Consider the following 13,851-nt stretch of genomic DNA (forward strand, 5'->3'; position numbering starts at 1 on the left):
TTGTTTTGTTTGTTTGTTTTTAGTAATGATTTCTATGTGATTATAATAACAAAACTCCCAATTCAATTATAAAGTAGTTAAATTTTATTTTCCAATAATATATTTTTGGTCATGTAGAAATCATTCTTTATATGGGCAAAAAGAAAAAGAACAACTTGCTCTTGGGGTCCGCCTGGTGGCCGCGGCAGGTCACGCTTCAGCGGTAACATGAGCTGCCCTGCAATCTGCAGCGCGCGTCCAAAGCACCGGTGGAGGAGAAGTAAATAAAACAACCAAAAAGGACTTATTCTTCAGGAACAGAGAGAAGAAAAAGAGGCAGAATAGAAAAAAAAAAAGGGGACAGGGTCTAGGTATGTTTGCATGCGTCTTGGTAATGTAATGTTTATAAAAAAGATTTATGGAGCTATTAATGGAAAGTTAGCTTAATAGCGACCTTAAACAGTCCATTTATGCTAAGGTACATTATGTTAGCGACCTTGTATTTGTGTAACTAACTTTAAGTTAGTTGATTTTTGATCTATCCCCTTACATTTAAGAGGTTTTTGGCTTCAAAACAGTGTGTTTGACAACAAAATTCTCAATATTTGACAAAGTCTAGCAAGGTGTACCATGTAAAGCTAAGAAGACTCGGGCACTGGAAAGACAATTGCTGATGACAAGCTCTTGCTGATGAGGCCGATGATTTGCAGGTGCGTGTAATAGCTCGTCAGGTCCACCTCGGGTGAACAGTAACCTCCTTACTCCCTCTGGTGGATGATTGTGAGAACCGCACAAGTCCCACACAGAACTCAAACCCCAGCTTCCCAAGAAAAACACTGAGCTCCTTTAAATCTAGGCTAAAAGCTACCTGTTTAGAGTTGCCTTTCATTAATAACCTATCAATACATGTTATTTATATTTGTTTGATTTTGATGCCATTTAACAAAATTTTATGTTTACTGTTTCGTAACTCGTTGCTCTTCTTTGTTTTTGTGGTGTAAAACATTTTGAACTACCTTGTTGCTGAAATGTACTGTATAAATACACTTGACTTCATTTTATGTGACTTTGCCTTTTTCCTCCTAGAGAAATTCCAGATGTCCATATTGGCAATGGAGAAGATAACAGCTCCATCTTCGTTGCTTAAAATTTTTTTTTAAAGTGCAGCGTTTTATTTTAAATAACTAGTCCGTAAATTGGTTTTTACTATGCATTTGGCCCAGGTGCAAAACACTCCTAGAGGAGCTAAGAAAAAGTTAATAAAGTTTATTAAACTATGAATAATGAATGTGTATCTTCGTCCAGGAGCCTGGTGATGGGGGTAAATAGCAGAGTCACTGATGATTAATGTGGAATGGAGCCCAAACTCATGGAGACGAAGAACAATAGTCTGCCGGAGAAGGGTAGGAGGTAGGGAGTGATTGGGTTCCAGGGTTTGAGTTCTTGTGTGGGTGTTGATCCAGAGTTGTGTAAAGCTGGGAGCCAGAGATCTGTGGAGTGGTCTGGTGGAGGCTGCTGGATGGTAATACTGTTGGAGGGCGGAGAGGTTACTCACCACAGACTTGCAGGAAGAGGACCAAGACGTTGCCAGTCATAACATTTGAACCAGTGAACTTCAGAGTTCTATATACTAATTGTCTTTAGAACACGAGGAGAAACCTTGGCAGCACAGGGAGAAGAATCCAGTAGTGATGAGTAGTGCTGAAGCTTCAGAGCGTGGGTTGAGCAATCCAGGAGGATTTTAATGAAGCGTGTATCGAGGCATGTGTTGATGGAGCAGCTTGTGACGTTAGAAGTCATGGAAGTGAGGCGAGACTGATTCAGGAACTGGTTCGTCGTCAGTTTGCTTGCAGCTTGAAATAAAAGGGAAAACACTGATGTTTCACTCGTCACATTTTCTTGCTTTAAGATTTTAGTGCTTGTGCAATTTTTCTGATGGAAGAAAGATGCATCCCAAAATATGACAAAATATTGTAATTTTCCCTTGTCTGGCAACATTTTGTTTCACACAGCAAATAGCTTCCCACAGCAATATTAAACCATCACCTATACAGTCAAAAAACCAACACAGTGGATCCTGTGTTCTAATTTATAATTTTTTTAAATTAGAAATTTAATAGTCGTGTCCAAATGAACTATAGTGATAAACATCCTCACCTGTGCTGATGCTTTATTGAGCTCTGCAGAAAGGCACTAACCAGGTCGGCCAAGCTCAGCCAAGTCATTTTTGGATGCCAATATGAGACAGAATACATCCACTGGAATATTTGGAAAGTGACTAAATGTTACTCCAACTTCTATAAGCCAGCCGTGTGTTTCTTGCTTCATCCTTGCTCTGTCAGCATGAGTATTTTCTGTAGCAGACAGAATCATCTCATAACAGAGAGATCACATAAATCCAAGCAAAGTTTAATTTTTTTATAATAATATAATAAATAATGTAATTTTGTCCCTAGTGACATAGCTTGGTAAGAGTAACAAATTGATCACAACTATCTCCCCCCAATTGTTTCCAGTTTTTTTTTTCATCCAGCCATTGTTTCATATGAACAGATTAAGACTATAATCATAATTTATGTATCAGAAACATAAACATAATTTTCTTGTTTCTCTGTTGCAAGGCTTCAAGTTGTTTTCACTTTGCTGATTTTACACATATTGTCCAGTTGATGTCGCAGCAGATCAAATGAAGCACCGTGGTGCCTCAGGGCTTCAGGAAGTTTCATCTCACCATCACTAGAATCCACAGCGCTGCATAGGACGCTTTTCTAGGAGATCATAAATTAAGTCACAAAAAAAATCAAAAAAACTCAGGGAACATAAAAAGACCAAACATTGGGAGGCCCAGAGTACGATGTAAAGCTAAGACTCAGGCATCAGAGGACTGGCAATTTCGCTCCTTATAAGCTTTGGCTGATGCAGCAGAGAATTTCCAGGTCCTTGTAATTAGCTTAGCAGGTTCCCCTTTAAGCAGTGACCTCTTGGCTCCCTCTGGTGGATGACTGTGGGAACTGAACAAACACCCACACAGAAGTCAAACCCCAGCTGTCCAACAGTTTGGTTGGGTAAATCAATCTATCAGTTAAACTGAAAAACTTTGGATGGACATAGATGTCCAACCAATATGGTGGATATCAGGTTTTATATCCTGATGCATTTAATAAACATAAAAACTGAACAATAAATAAATGCAAAGAACATAATATTTCTGTAGCACTGTCTTTTAAAATAAATCTTATAGAAAAGTCTAACATTAGCAAAAAGAGTAATTGTATGCAATATAATGCATATAAAAGAAATCCACTAGTCAGTCAACACCTAATATAGGCGGAAATCAGTGATTCAGTTATTGAAGCTGGTTGTCATCATTTTCTGGGTGGAAGGATCTCGGACTGAAGAGTTGTTTTCTGATCGAGACTTGCATGATAAAGCCACTGACCACAGGAAGATCAATAGACCTGAACAGACAAAAGAACCAGTAAATCATTCAGGTGAATCAACCTGTCAGTGGATACCAACATTTAGTGTTGCACATACTGACTGACCTTGCAGAGAGTTAAAGATGGTGAACAAGTAGATTCCAGGTAAGTTAACATAGGTGAGGCTGGCTAGTCCCCATGGTAACCCCAGTACACAGCTGAGGCCGAGAACTGTGGCGCCGTCCTTCCATAACCTGGACTTGTTCTCCTTGCTCATCTTCTTCCAGTTGCTGGACTCATGGTCTCGTCTGCCACGTCGTAACTCCCACATTTTAAACACCACCAGCAACAGCATGCAGGTATTATACAGCACCACCAGGAAAAGAAAAGCCACGGTGATGTATGTGACCAACTTTGTCTGTGGGATGTCACTATTCATCCAGCATCTGTTCATCAAGAAGTAACAAAACAGAGACTGTGGTCATTTGGGAGTTTTATTGACTGACTCAGTTGCACATGTGAACTCATGGAAATGACTTACATTTCTGATGTTTGGTTGTTGGAATCCCTCGTTTTCAGAGTGTATCTGCCATAGACACCTAAAGGCCCACAAATTGCCACAACAAGAGTAGGAAAACCTGAGGAGAGAGGAAGAGGAAGGAAAACCACAACTATATCATTAGAATCATGGTCAAAAACAATACCTCATCTAGCTACTGTTTGTTTATGCAGTAAAAATCAGTTAATTATTTGGAGCAATTAGCTTCATGCTCCCAACCAGAGTCCCAAACTCACCCCATCCCACCAGGCAGAGTTTGAGCAGGTATCTTCTGACGTAGACGTTAAAGACCCGGATGAGGAGAAGGTAAAGGTGGAATCCTTCCACAGCCACCCAGGTGACGGTGGCCAGCAGAGACCAGTGCAGGAAGAGGCCCAGACCTCCACAAACCCAGCTGTACTTGTTCTCATCTAGCAGAAAAGTCCAGAAACTGCCAGTCAGGAAGCCGAGGTGGAGGCACAACAACGCCCCCGTTAGCTGCATGTGGATGCTGAGGGCCTTCTCCGAACGCCGTCGACTAAGGGAGACACGACAGAAATGAATTGTTTGCTTTTTCATTTTAAAGGATAATTTTGGCTCTAGTGTCCTTTATTTGCTAATGACTAGACAGAAAAGTGGGTTGTGATAAAGGGGTAAGACATGCAGCCTGTGATGGCTGTACAGAGGACTGAGGCCTCCAAACATGGAGGCTTTGTCTGTGCACCCAGAAAGTGTTGTTAGTTTTATAATGCACATGCAAAATCTTTGCTGACTCTTACACCTTCTTCACCTTGATGTCTTGCTGTGTAATGGAACAAAACAAATGATTGGAGTTGATTAATCACATGATTCAGGGAGTAAACCTTTAAAGTTTTATCTAGAACATCCTTTGAAGTCCCAAGAAGAGTTCTCTGAACCAAACACCACAGTAACCTGCAGCAATTGACTGGGTCAGAACTGATTACTTATTTTCCATTTACTATTTACTGTTTTGGACTCAAAATGCTGTGAATCTTCTTGTGAGTCTCCAGGACTCCCACAGTTTCTCTGAACTCCTGCCACATTTCTGTTGCCACTCAAACTAAACAAAACATGAGACCAGAGTCATTTGAGGAGTTTTTGTTTTGTTCCAGCCGCAGGTGGCTGCTTCTGTGGTGATTTAAGTGAATAGTTCTAGAGCTCTTTAGTAATTTTCTTTTGAAGGATTATTAGTTTATCTACAGTAGATCTTTCTCTTGGAGGCTTCAGTTAGTCCAAGTCTTAATGGATTGGACCTGGAGGCTGAAGCTAACAGTAATTCAACAAATGCCAAGACTAAAGCAATCGCAAAACATCAGGTTTGTGTTGATGTTACTTTGACTTTTTAAACTGCTGCAATGTTGACATTTGGTGCTCAGTTCCAAATAAGGTGATTATTATTTACCAAGGAAATTGTGAAAGAGGACTGTTCATTATGACTCATCTTCCTGTGAGAAATAGGTTTTGAAAACAGAGAGTATAAATTCTTTCAGTGGTGTGAGAATGACCCACTGACATTTGAGGTCTAGAATTATTAGATATTTTAAAGTAAAGCATATTAACTTGATTTTTTCACTGCCTACCTCTTCTGTCACTCAGATTCTGTCACTGTGTCACTACTGTGTTTTTCTTCTGGTGTGAGATCCCTCTTATGATTCAAAGATTCCATAAAGATATGAGAAAAACTCAATCAGAACCTCATCATTATGTGTGACAAACTTCTCATAAAATACATGAATAAGTGCCTCTAACCAACAGATGTCGTACTGGGTGTTAAAATCTGTGCTTGGTGTTTGTTTTTCTAAGCTGAAAGAACATATCATAAGACGTGGTTTCTCATCCATTGCTGCTAATCAAACAAATTCCCTAGCTTACATTGATCTGAACAACATAAAATTGTATAAAGATCACATATCTGATCAAATGCATGTGCTTTATCAGATAGTTCAGAAGAAGCTTTTTTTTCCCTGATATTGGAAGGTGTAGAATTGATTTATCATTTATTTCCCCCAAAAACTTTAGAGATACAGAAGAAGAATCAGGTTTTCTTAGATTTATTTTGAGTTACTATCATAGTATTTTTCAGCCACTGATAGGAAATACTAAAAGTTCATTTGACCAGAGCATCGTCCTCCATGTGTTTGCTAAATCCCCGAAATGGTTTGTAGCAAATCCCAAACAAACCATTTCTTTAAACCATGGCTTTTTCTCCCATGCTCTCCATAATAGCCAGATTTGTGCATTTTACTCTGCGGAGATCAATACTTACTTCAGGCGGACTCAATACAGACATCCACCAGGCATGGAAGTGCAAAGGAAAACCACGTTCGCAACCACATGCTCTGTGTCACACAGGAAACTTCTTAGTGGGAAATGGTGTTCATACTAAGTGTGCAATAGCTGCCCAATTACAGAATAATGTTCAGTTGACACCACAAAAGACTGAATGACCAACAGCAGCAGAAAAGAAGATGAAGTCTCTTCCCCAAGGACACAACAAGTACTAAGATGCCCTTCAGCATCTTCTAACTAATTTGGTGGTGTTCTCAGGGACACTGTCCATTTAAAAACCCATTTGTGCCTAAACTTTAAGTTCCTGAGATGTTGCTTCAACATTTCCACAGAATGTTTTCGTGATGCCACACTTCAGAAAGTTCAGTCAGAGTATTTGCAAACCGTAATTTGCAAACTGTAATCTGCCTGTCTGTGTATTTATTTATGTATATTTTTTGAGTAATCGCTTCTTTTTTGCAGTGTGGCCTTGCAGCTTTTGTCAGCACAGGATATGTGTCTCTCTTGGTACCAATGTTATCATCTTCAAACACTCTCTACACCTCGTTTGTTTTGTGGTTGAGTTGAACACTCACACCGTAACCCTGTCCTGTCCTGGTCACAGGATTCATAACAGAACACTATTCATTATACAGTTTGTTGAATAAAAAAACCCATTGAAAATTAAATACAACTGAATATTTCATTATTATTACTTTAAAAGTTAATGAGTAAAGACAGATTATGACAAGATTTTGTTTTTATCCCGTCAAGTCCAAAAAGTGGACAGCCTTAAAATACAAACTATGTCAATCCCATTAGTTAAAAAAAGGTTCAAGTTAAAGTAAAAACTCACTGCAGACCAACATAGATGAACAGGCTGATGAAAGCAAAGAAGGCAGAGAGCACCGATCCAACGTAGGTGATGTAGCTGAGAGCCTTAGCATGATCTTCATCCACCTTCACTTCTGGGTTCTATACAAGGAAAAATAAGGTTTAGCTGAAATGCATTTTATATTAATCCTCAGGAGACGTTTTGTTTGCTGTTTATGTCTTTCACCTCTGAGATGCTAAGCTATTCACAGTCCAATCTGATCAGTGTGTGTAAGTAGCGTAGGAACTGCAGCAAATGTTTCTCATAGATTTGGGGCAGAATGTAAAAGCAAAGGAATTTTTCCAAATATCTATTCGATAAAGATTTAAAAACCATCTATAATATTCCTGCCATTCAACAATTATGCTCTATTTTGTGTTTTTTCCTGGTGTGAAAGAATCCCTCCAAAATATTTAGGTCTCCTGGGTTCGATTCTCAGCCTGGGGTCTTTCAGCACGGAGTTTGCATGTTCTCCCTGTATATGGTGGGTTCTCTCCAGGTTCTCTGGCTTCCTCTTCTCATAGATTTGGGGCAGAATGTAAAAGCAAAGGAATTTTTCCAAATATCTATTCGATAAAGATTTAAAAACCATCTATAATATTCCTGCCATTCAACAATTATGCTCTATTTTGTGTTTTGGCCTGTTATGGAAAATCTTCCAACAATAATTAGGTTTTAGGTGAAAGTGACAATATGCTAATACCTTTAGAAGTCACTGTATGGAAATGTAAAACTTGATTCTTGGTGACAGAAAAACACAATTTACCACAAGCACAGCAAAAAAGCTCAGATGATCACAGCTGCAGATAAATTCATCTTCAGTCTTAGTGGTATAACAGCCTTCAGTTCTCCACTCTAATGAAAGCAGAAACACAAACATGTAAATCCTGACTTGATGTTTTCATTTAAGAATAGTTAAACTGTTTGCATCCATATTGCACCTGTTTTATCCTCCTGCCAAAACACACATGTTCCACTGTTCTCCTGAAACATAGAAAGGGAATCAAAATGAAGGAAAATTCTTGTCTTCTAAGTGTTCATTATTGTATTTATTTAGTTACCGTTTTATTGTGTTTGAAGATTAACTGGATAGGCTCAGTAAGATTGTTGACTGACTGCTTTCCAGCTTTCACAAACAGGACCAGCCCTCCTAAAACAGTTCCCTCTACTCTGACAGTCGGCTGGGGAATTATGCTTCTTCCTGTGCTCCGAGGAGTTTTCTGCAATGAGGAGACAGAATTGACCTCTCTTTTAAAACTGGTATTCCTCTAGAAACACACCATGTACAGTCTCCATTGTGTGCTATAAAAATATTCACAATGGAAATTAATGGAAATGAGCCTGAAGGGAAGAAACACCTGGTATGTTCACAATGACATGCTAGCTTAAGCTGGAAGTCCAGCTGAATGTATAAAGGATATTATGTTTGTTTGTTTAGAGAATCCCACCTGAAAGAATGTGCTGTTGATCACAGAGGCAACCACCTGGACAGTTTCCTCCGATGGTGTTCTTCTGATTCTCTGAAGAGCTGATGATGGGATTCGAACTTCGTGCTTGGATGTGGGGCCTAACTCAGCCTTAAAACCAGAAGAACTTTATTCAGTTAAAACCAGTTATGTTTCAGAACATGTCCTGTAAAAGTAATCTAATGATTTATTATTTATTACGTGTCAAACCGCAATGAATGGAACATTTTCAGTCCATATTTAGTATTTCTCTGTGTGATGGCTCTTCTGAATTTCACTTGACAATTCTCTCAAGGCTGCGGCCCTCCCTGTTGTTGGTATAATGTTCTTTTATACCATACTTTTTTGTTCCACTCAATTTTCTGTCAGAATTCTTGGGTAAAGAACTCTGAATACTCAACTTCTTCAGCAATGACCTTTTGTGACTTCCCTTCCTTGTGAAGGCTGTCTGCCTGTCCGTCCGTCTGCCTGTTAATCAGCTGGTGAGTTTCTAATAATGACCTTTTTCACAGAATTCTAATTTTTTGGGACATTGACTTTTAGGGCTCTTAAGCCAAATGTTAGCCTTTATTGGTAAATTAGTGGTTTGTAAAGCGGAATTTGTTTTGTTTTTTCTTTTTTTGCAATGTTAATTTATCAAGATAAAGTTAATCTTAATCTGAATAATTATCAAAATAACAAGTGACAAAGATATTGAATATATCACTGCATGTGATTCTTTTACATAATATATGAGTTGAATTTTTGAGGTAACTGCCATGAAACATTTCACTAACACATGATTTTAATTTGATTTAAATATACTAGTATGTGTCTTTTTATTTGGTGTATGTAAAATTCTGGTTTCAGCTGTTTTCTTTTCATGCATATTCTGTTCATTTTGATGATTGTGACTTACATCTCATGGAAACCCATCGTTCAGTTTCTCAGAACACCAGACATTTACAGAAATGTTGTGGCCTTCATAATCATGAGGAAGACCTCTGACTGGACACTTTGAGTAGACGGTCACTGACACCAACCACAAAGACAAAAGGCCACAGCTGAACAAGCTCTGTCTCCTTCCATGTTAATGGAAAAGAAAAAAAAAAAGGTTCACAAGGAAAGAAGGAAACAGGAGATTGGTCAAGACTCACAAAACATGGAGTGATGCGGGAGTCAGGAGTTGAAAAGTCACCTCACACACTGATTTATCCAAGACATGGACTGCAACATTCAGTTTGTTAAACACCTGGGCTAGAGACAACATTTATACCTCTGATGAGAAGAACAAAGAACTGGACTGTTGCTCATTGGTCCAAACTCCTCTTTTCATGTGAAAGTAAAGTTTTCTATGAGGAAATCAAGGTCACAGAGTTTGGGATGACTGTCACAAATAGGGGTGTGATGTCTTCATCATCTGATGGTGGTGGTCCACCGATTCAGTCGTCTGCCAGGAAATTTTAGAGCATTCCTTGCTTCTCTGTGCTGACAAGGCTTATGGAGAAACTGATTTCATTTTTCAGCAGTACTACCAAATATACCAAAGAATCATCATGGTGACCAGAATACTGGAGCCTTATGGAGAGTGTAAGAGGTTCTGTCAAGAAGACGGTGAGACCCTGGACCCAATAATGAAGATGAGTTGAAAACAACATGGGCTTCCTTAACGACTCAGCAGAACCAGAAGTTGATCACTTCCATGCAATGCTTGGAACTCGACCTATTAGGTGAATATACTGTATGGTACAATCACATACTTTGAGGTTGGCCACCACTAAAACCAATAATCAAACCAACCAATAAAAGCCAATAAAAAACTTTTTTTATTGGTTTGAGTTATCTGAAACACTGGGGGGGGGGGTTTGTTAGCTGTAAGCCCTAATCATCAAAATGAACTGAAATAAATGCTTGCAACGTGTCACTTTCTTAGAACAAACAAAACACCAATCAATTCTCATGTATTGATGCTTCCAAGATAAAAAGTTTTACCTCTGATCAGCTCACCTGGACTGATGGGTCGGTGTCGACATTAACAAACCCTGTGGCTCGACCCCGTGGTTTGCACTCCATAATTTTAACGTCATAGCACCTACCAGGAGATGTTTCAAAAAAGGCACATATTTACAACAATATTGAAGGAATACGGGGGATATTTTGCAAATGTGACTCTTCTGAGCTCTGCATCATGTAATAATGTTATTTCCCTAATCATAAATATACCCATAGTATTACCTTAATTATTTTATGCATGTTTGAACCATTTGGGGTTGCCTGAACACCTGCCCATACAACACACACCCTCTTTACCCAAAGCTCAGACTCCCCCACCGGCCTCCCCTACAGCTCCATCAGACTAGCCATAGCAACAATTAGCAAACACCGGGTGGAGCTGCACATCTGCTGAGCTCAGAATAGGAGCTACTTCTCAGTGAAACAATGGCAAAAAACTTAGTGGAGCTATGTGATGACTTCCTGAAGGTTGAGTGTTAGAAAAAGCAGGATTTTCTTAAGGAGACAGAGGCCCAATTTCAAGGCGGTATATAAACGATGAAAATTTCTTTTAAGTCATATTTGATGTATTAAGAATTTTAGAACAACTGAAGGTTATTTGAAAAACTAACCTTCAGTTAGTTTTTCACAGCCCTCCTAAAACAGTTCATGTTTAAGGAGGGCTGTGGCTGAAAAATACATAATACTACACTTTAAAGAGACAAAGCCCAATTTCAAGGCATCAAATTGTGGAGTAATTTTTAAAAAAAATTATGTTTGATGTGTACAATATTTTAGAACAACTAAAGGTAACATAGTTACTTGATTATGCTATGAAATGGAACATATATAATATCCCCCATTTAATTTATTAAAGACTAAAGGAAGAAACTGTTAGGAAGCAAGATCGACCAAAGAAGCATCATTTACCTGGTCCACATTACAGGATTTTCTTTTATACACTCATCACTAACATTCTCAGGTTTACAGTCTGTAAAATGGACACAGAACATGAAGAAGTCAGAAATGTTCATGACAAACAAAAATGACAACTGAATTAACCAGAGGTACGAGAAAAACATGACTAACAATTTGAATATAGCCTGAATGGAGACATTAACAACTAAGTTGATGTTCAAACTACAAAACCCCAGAATACTCACGAGCTCTGGTTGTAGGGAAGCAGAGTGTTAGGAGATAAAGAGTAATCCACTTCATGTTGAACTTTCTTAAACAGATACTGATCACTGACTGAGGTGTCGAGTCGATCTGGTGGTTGAGGGTTGCTTGTTGCAGCAAACAGAGAGTTTCACATCTGGTTTGATCACATGCTGAGAGAGACGTGGCAGAGAAGAGGAAGTGATTCGTAATAGTTGTGTTCTTTGAGTGAACTAATAATGTAGTCAGGCTTATGTTTATCAAGTTCTTTATTTTAACATAAAGACAAAAACAAAACAGTCTTTTGCCAAGGAGCTCTGAGATTGATCAAATGAATTATCAAAGAAATCATACAATTTTAATTTTGAGGAAATCCCCAAGCTTAGTTTATTTGTAGGAAAAGAAAAAAGAAAAATAGCCAAAGGTTACGCAAATGTTGCCAGAAACATTAACCAAGTCATGCTGGTGAAGAAATGCTGAGAGAAGAAGCAAAACTCAGACACAGGTCAGATAACAGAGTTTAAATTTAGTGCTTTTGCTTGTGCTAAACAAGGAGAGAAAACACATGAAGTTAAAAAATATATTGAGTTGTCACTGTAATAGCTAACGTTAAAGTGTAACTGAGGTTACCAAAGATTAGACTTAGCTGCTGAACTGTCAGGTTTTTGCGATGTAACAAAACAATAAGTGATGATAAAAATGATTCCTCCTTTAGTTTGGAATTTGTCTGGAAGAGAGAAAATATGCAAAAATTTAAAAATGATTAATTTTTAACATACATGAATGAAGGTTCAACCCAGACAGTGAACTCTTTCTAAATAAACACCACGGCTATTTACAGATATACCTGTGAAGCTCTGTGGGTTTTGAGACTCTAGTTGTTTAACATGAATACATATTTACCACAAACTTTACAAGTTAGATATCAGTTTCTTTGCTACATAAAATTTCAAAAGTGATTTCATTATTGTTGTTGAAGTTGTAACATAGGAGAATTCTTCAGTAATGGATCCTGTGGTTTCTAAGAAAGCATTGTGAACCGTAACATATTCTGTGATCACAGAGCAGAAAATGAGCAACATCTGCAGCTTCCTGTGAAGTCTGACAAATGTTCATGCAAACCTCTGCTCAGACAAACACTTCCCCCAAACTTACCAGGGCTGCTAGATGTTCTGCGGTAAAATATCATCCAATCTGATCATATAGGAAAGTGAACCATGACGTCCTCCGTTTGACGGGTTGAGAATCTGCAGAGACGGGGACTACGGACTAACAATAGTAAAGGTAGATAAAACAACATCAAAATTAGAGCATTGCAGTTTTCTGGCCGATCGCTCATTACATATTTTTAAAACTCCTTACATTCCATTTCTGTTTTGTCTGAAATGTCGCTAAACGCAGAAAGAAAGTCGCTGTGTTGGCAACAGTGGGGTGAATATTGTTAACTGCAAATGCACAGACCTGACCTGGTGGGCCGGTCTGTCAGTCAAACCTCTCACTGCAGAGCAGAAGAAGACAGCGGTTGAGTTTTAGATCTTTGCTCAGCTGGATAAGATCAGAAATCAGTGGCACCATTAGAGGAAATGAATGACACAACATCAGCAGCAGCAGGCTTCCCCCTCACTCTGCCTGCTGGAGAAAGAAAACTAGTAAAAAACTGAAACATTAAAGTCTCACTTTGTCTTTACTGTTTCTGCTCAACAATTTACGGTTCAATTATATTTCTCAGGGGAGAATGCAGGCGGTCAGTCGCTGTGAGTAGGTATCAGAATCAGTAGGTAACTTTGCAGAGCATTGCACCACAAGCCTACACAAGCTTGTCTTTTATTGGATTTAAAAGACAAGCTGGACATTCAAGATTAATTCTCCTACCATTGGGAAGACGGGGCTCTCCATCTGTGAAGCAAAATGAAGCACATTTTTAAAAAGTTGCATTTCAAAACGCAACTTTGCAAGATTCCCCACTCTGACTACATAACACCTCAACAAGGGTTGGTCTCTATGGAGACTGTTTATGACTGACAGCTTGAAGGCACAAGACGAACCCATGATCATCTACCGTCACACTCAAAGCTAACCATACAGAGGTTTCACAATCATCCATCAGCTCTGCATGGATAGGTTTTGGATTGAAGGAGGAAGTGAAAGTATCTGGAA

At 38.7% G+C, this 13,851-nt stretch overlaps 1 protein-coding gene across 1 annotated transcript; it reads right to left on the reverse strand.

Annotated features, from left to right (window-relative positions):
* Nucleotides 1-2,367: 2,367 nt before the first annotated feature.
* Nucleotides 2,368-13,682, reverse strand: LOC122846954 (adhesion G protein-coupled receptor G3-like). Its single transcript, XM_044144235.1, has 14 exons — nucleotides 13,057-13,682; nucleotides 12,850-12,963; nucleotides 11,700-11,867; nucleotides 11,467-11,527; nucleotides 10,552-10,636; nucleotides 8,548-8,676; nucleotides 8,161-8,319; nucleotides 8,041-8,083; nucleotides 7,866-7,954; nucleotides 7,082-7,200; nucleotides 4,194-4,474; nucleotides 3,940-4,036; nucleotides 3,525-3,844; nucleotides 2,368-3,437 (listed from the first exon to the last, which is right to left on the reverse strand). Exons 2-14 carry the CDS (start codon nucleotides 12,881-12,883, stop codon nucleotides 3,322-3,324), a joined length of 1,701 nt encoding a protein of 566 aa, XP_044000170.1. The 5' UTR covers nucleotides 12,884-12,963; nucleotides 13,057-13,682; the 3' UTR covers nucleotides 2,368-3,321.
* Between the last annotated feature and the right edge of the window lie 169 nt (nucleotides 13,683-13,851).

This window comes from Gambusia affinis, linkage group LG02 (assembly GCF_019740435.1).
Source record: "Gambusia affinis linkage group LG02, SWU_Gaff_1.0, whole genome shotgun sequence".
Taxonomy (NCBI): Eukaryota; Metazoa; Chordata; class Actinopteri; order Cyprinodontiformes; family Poeciliidae; genus Gambusia; species Gambusia affinis.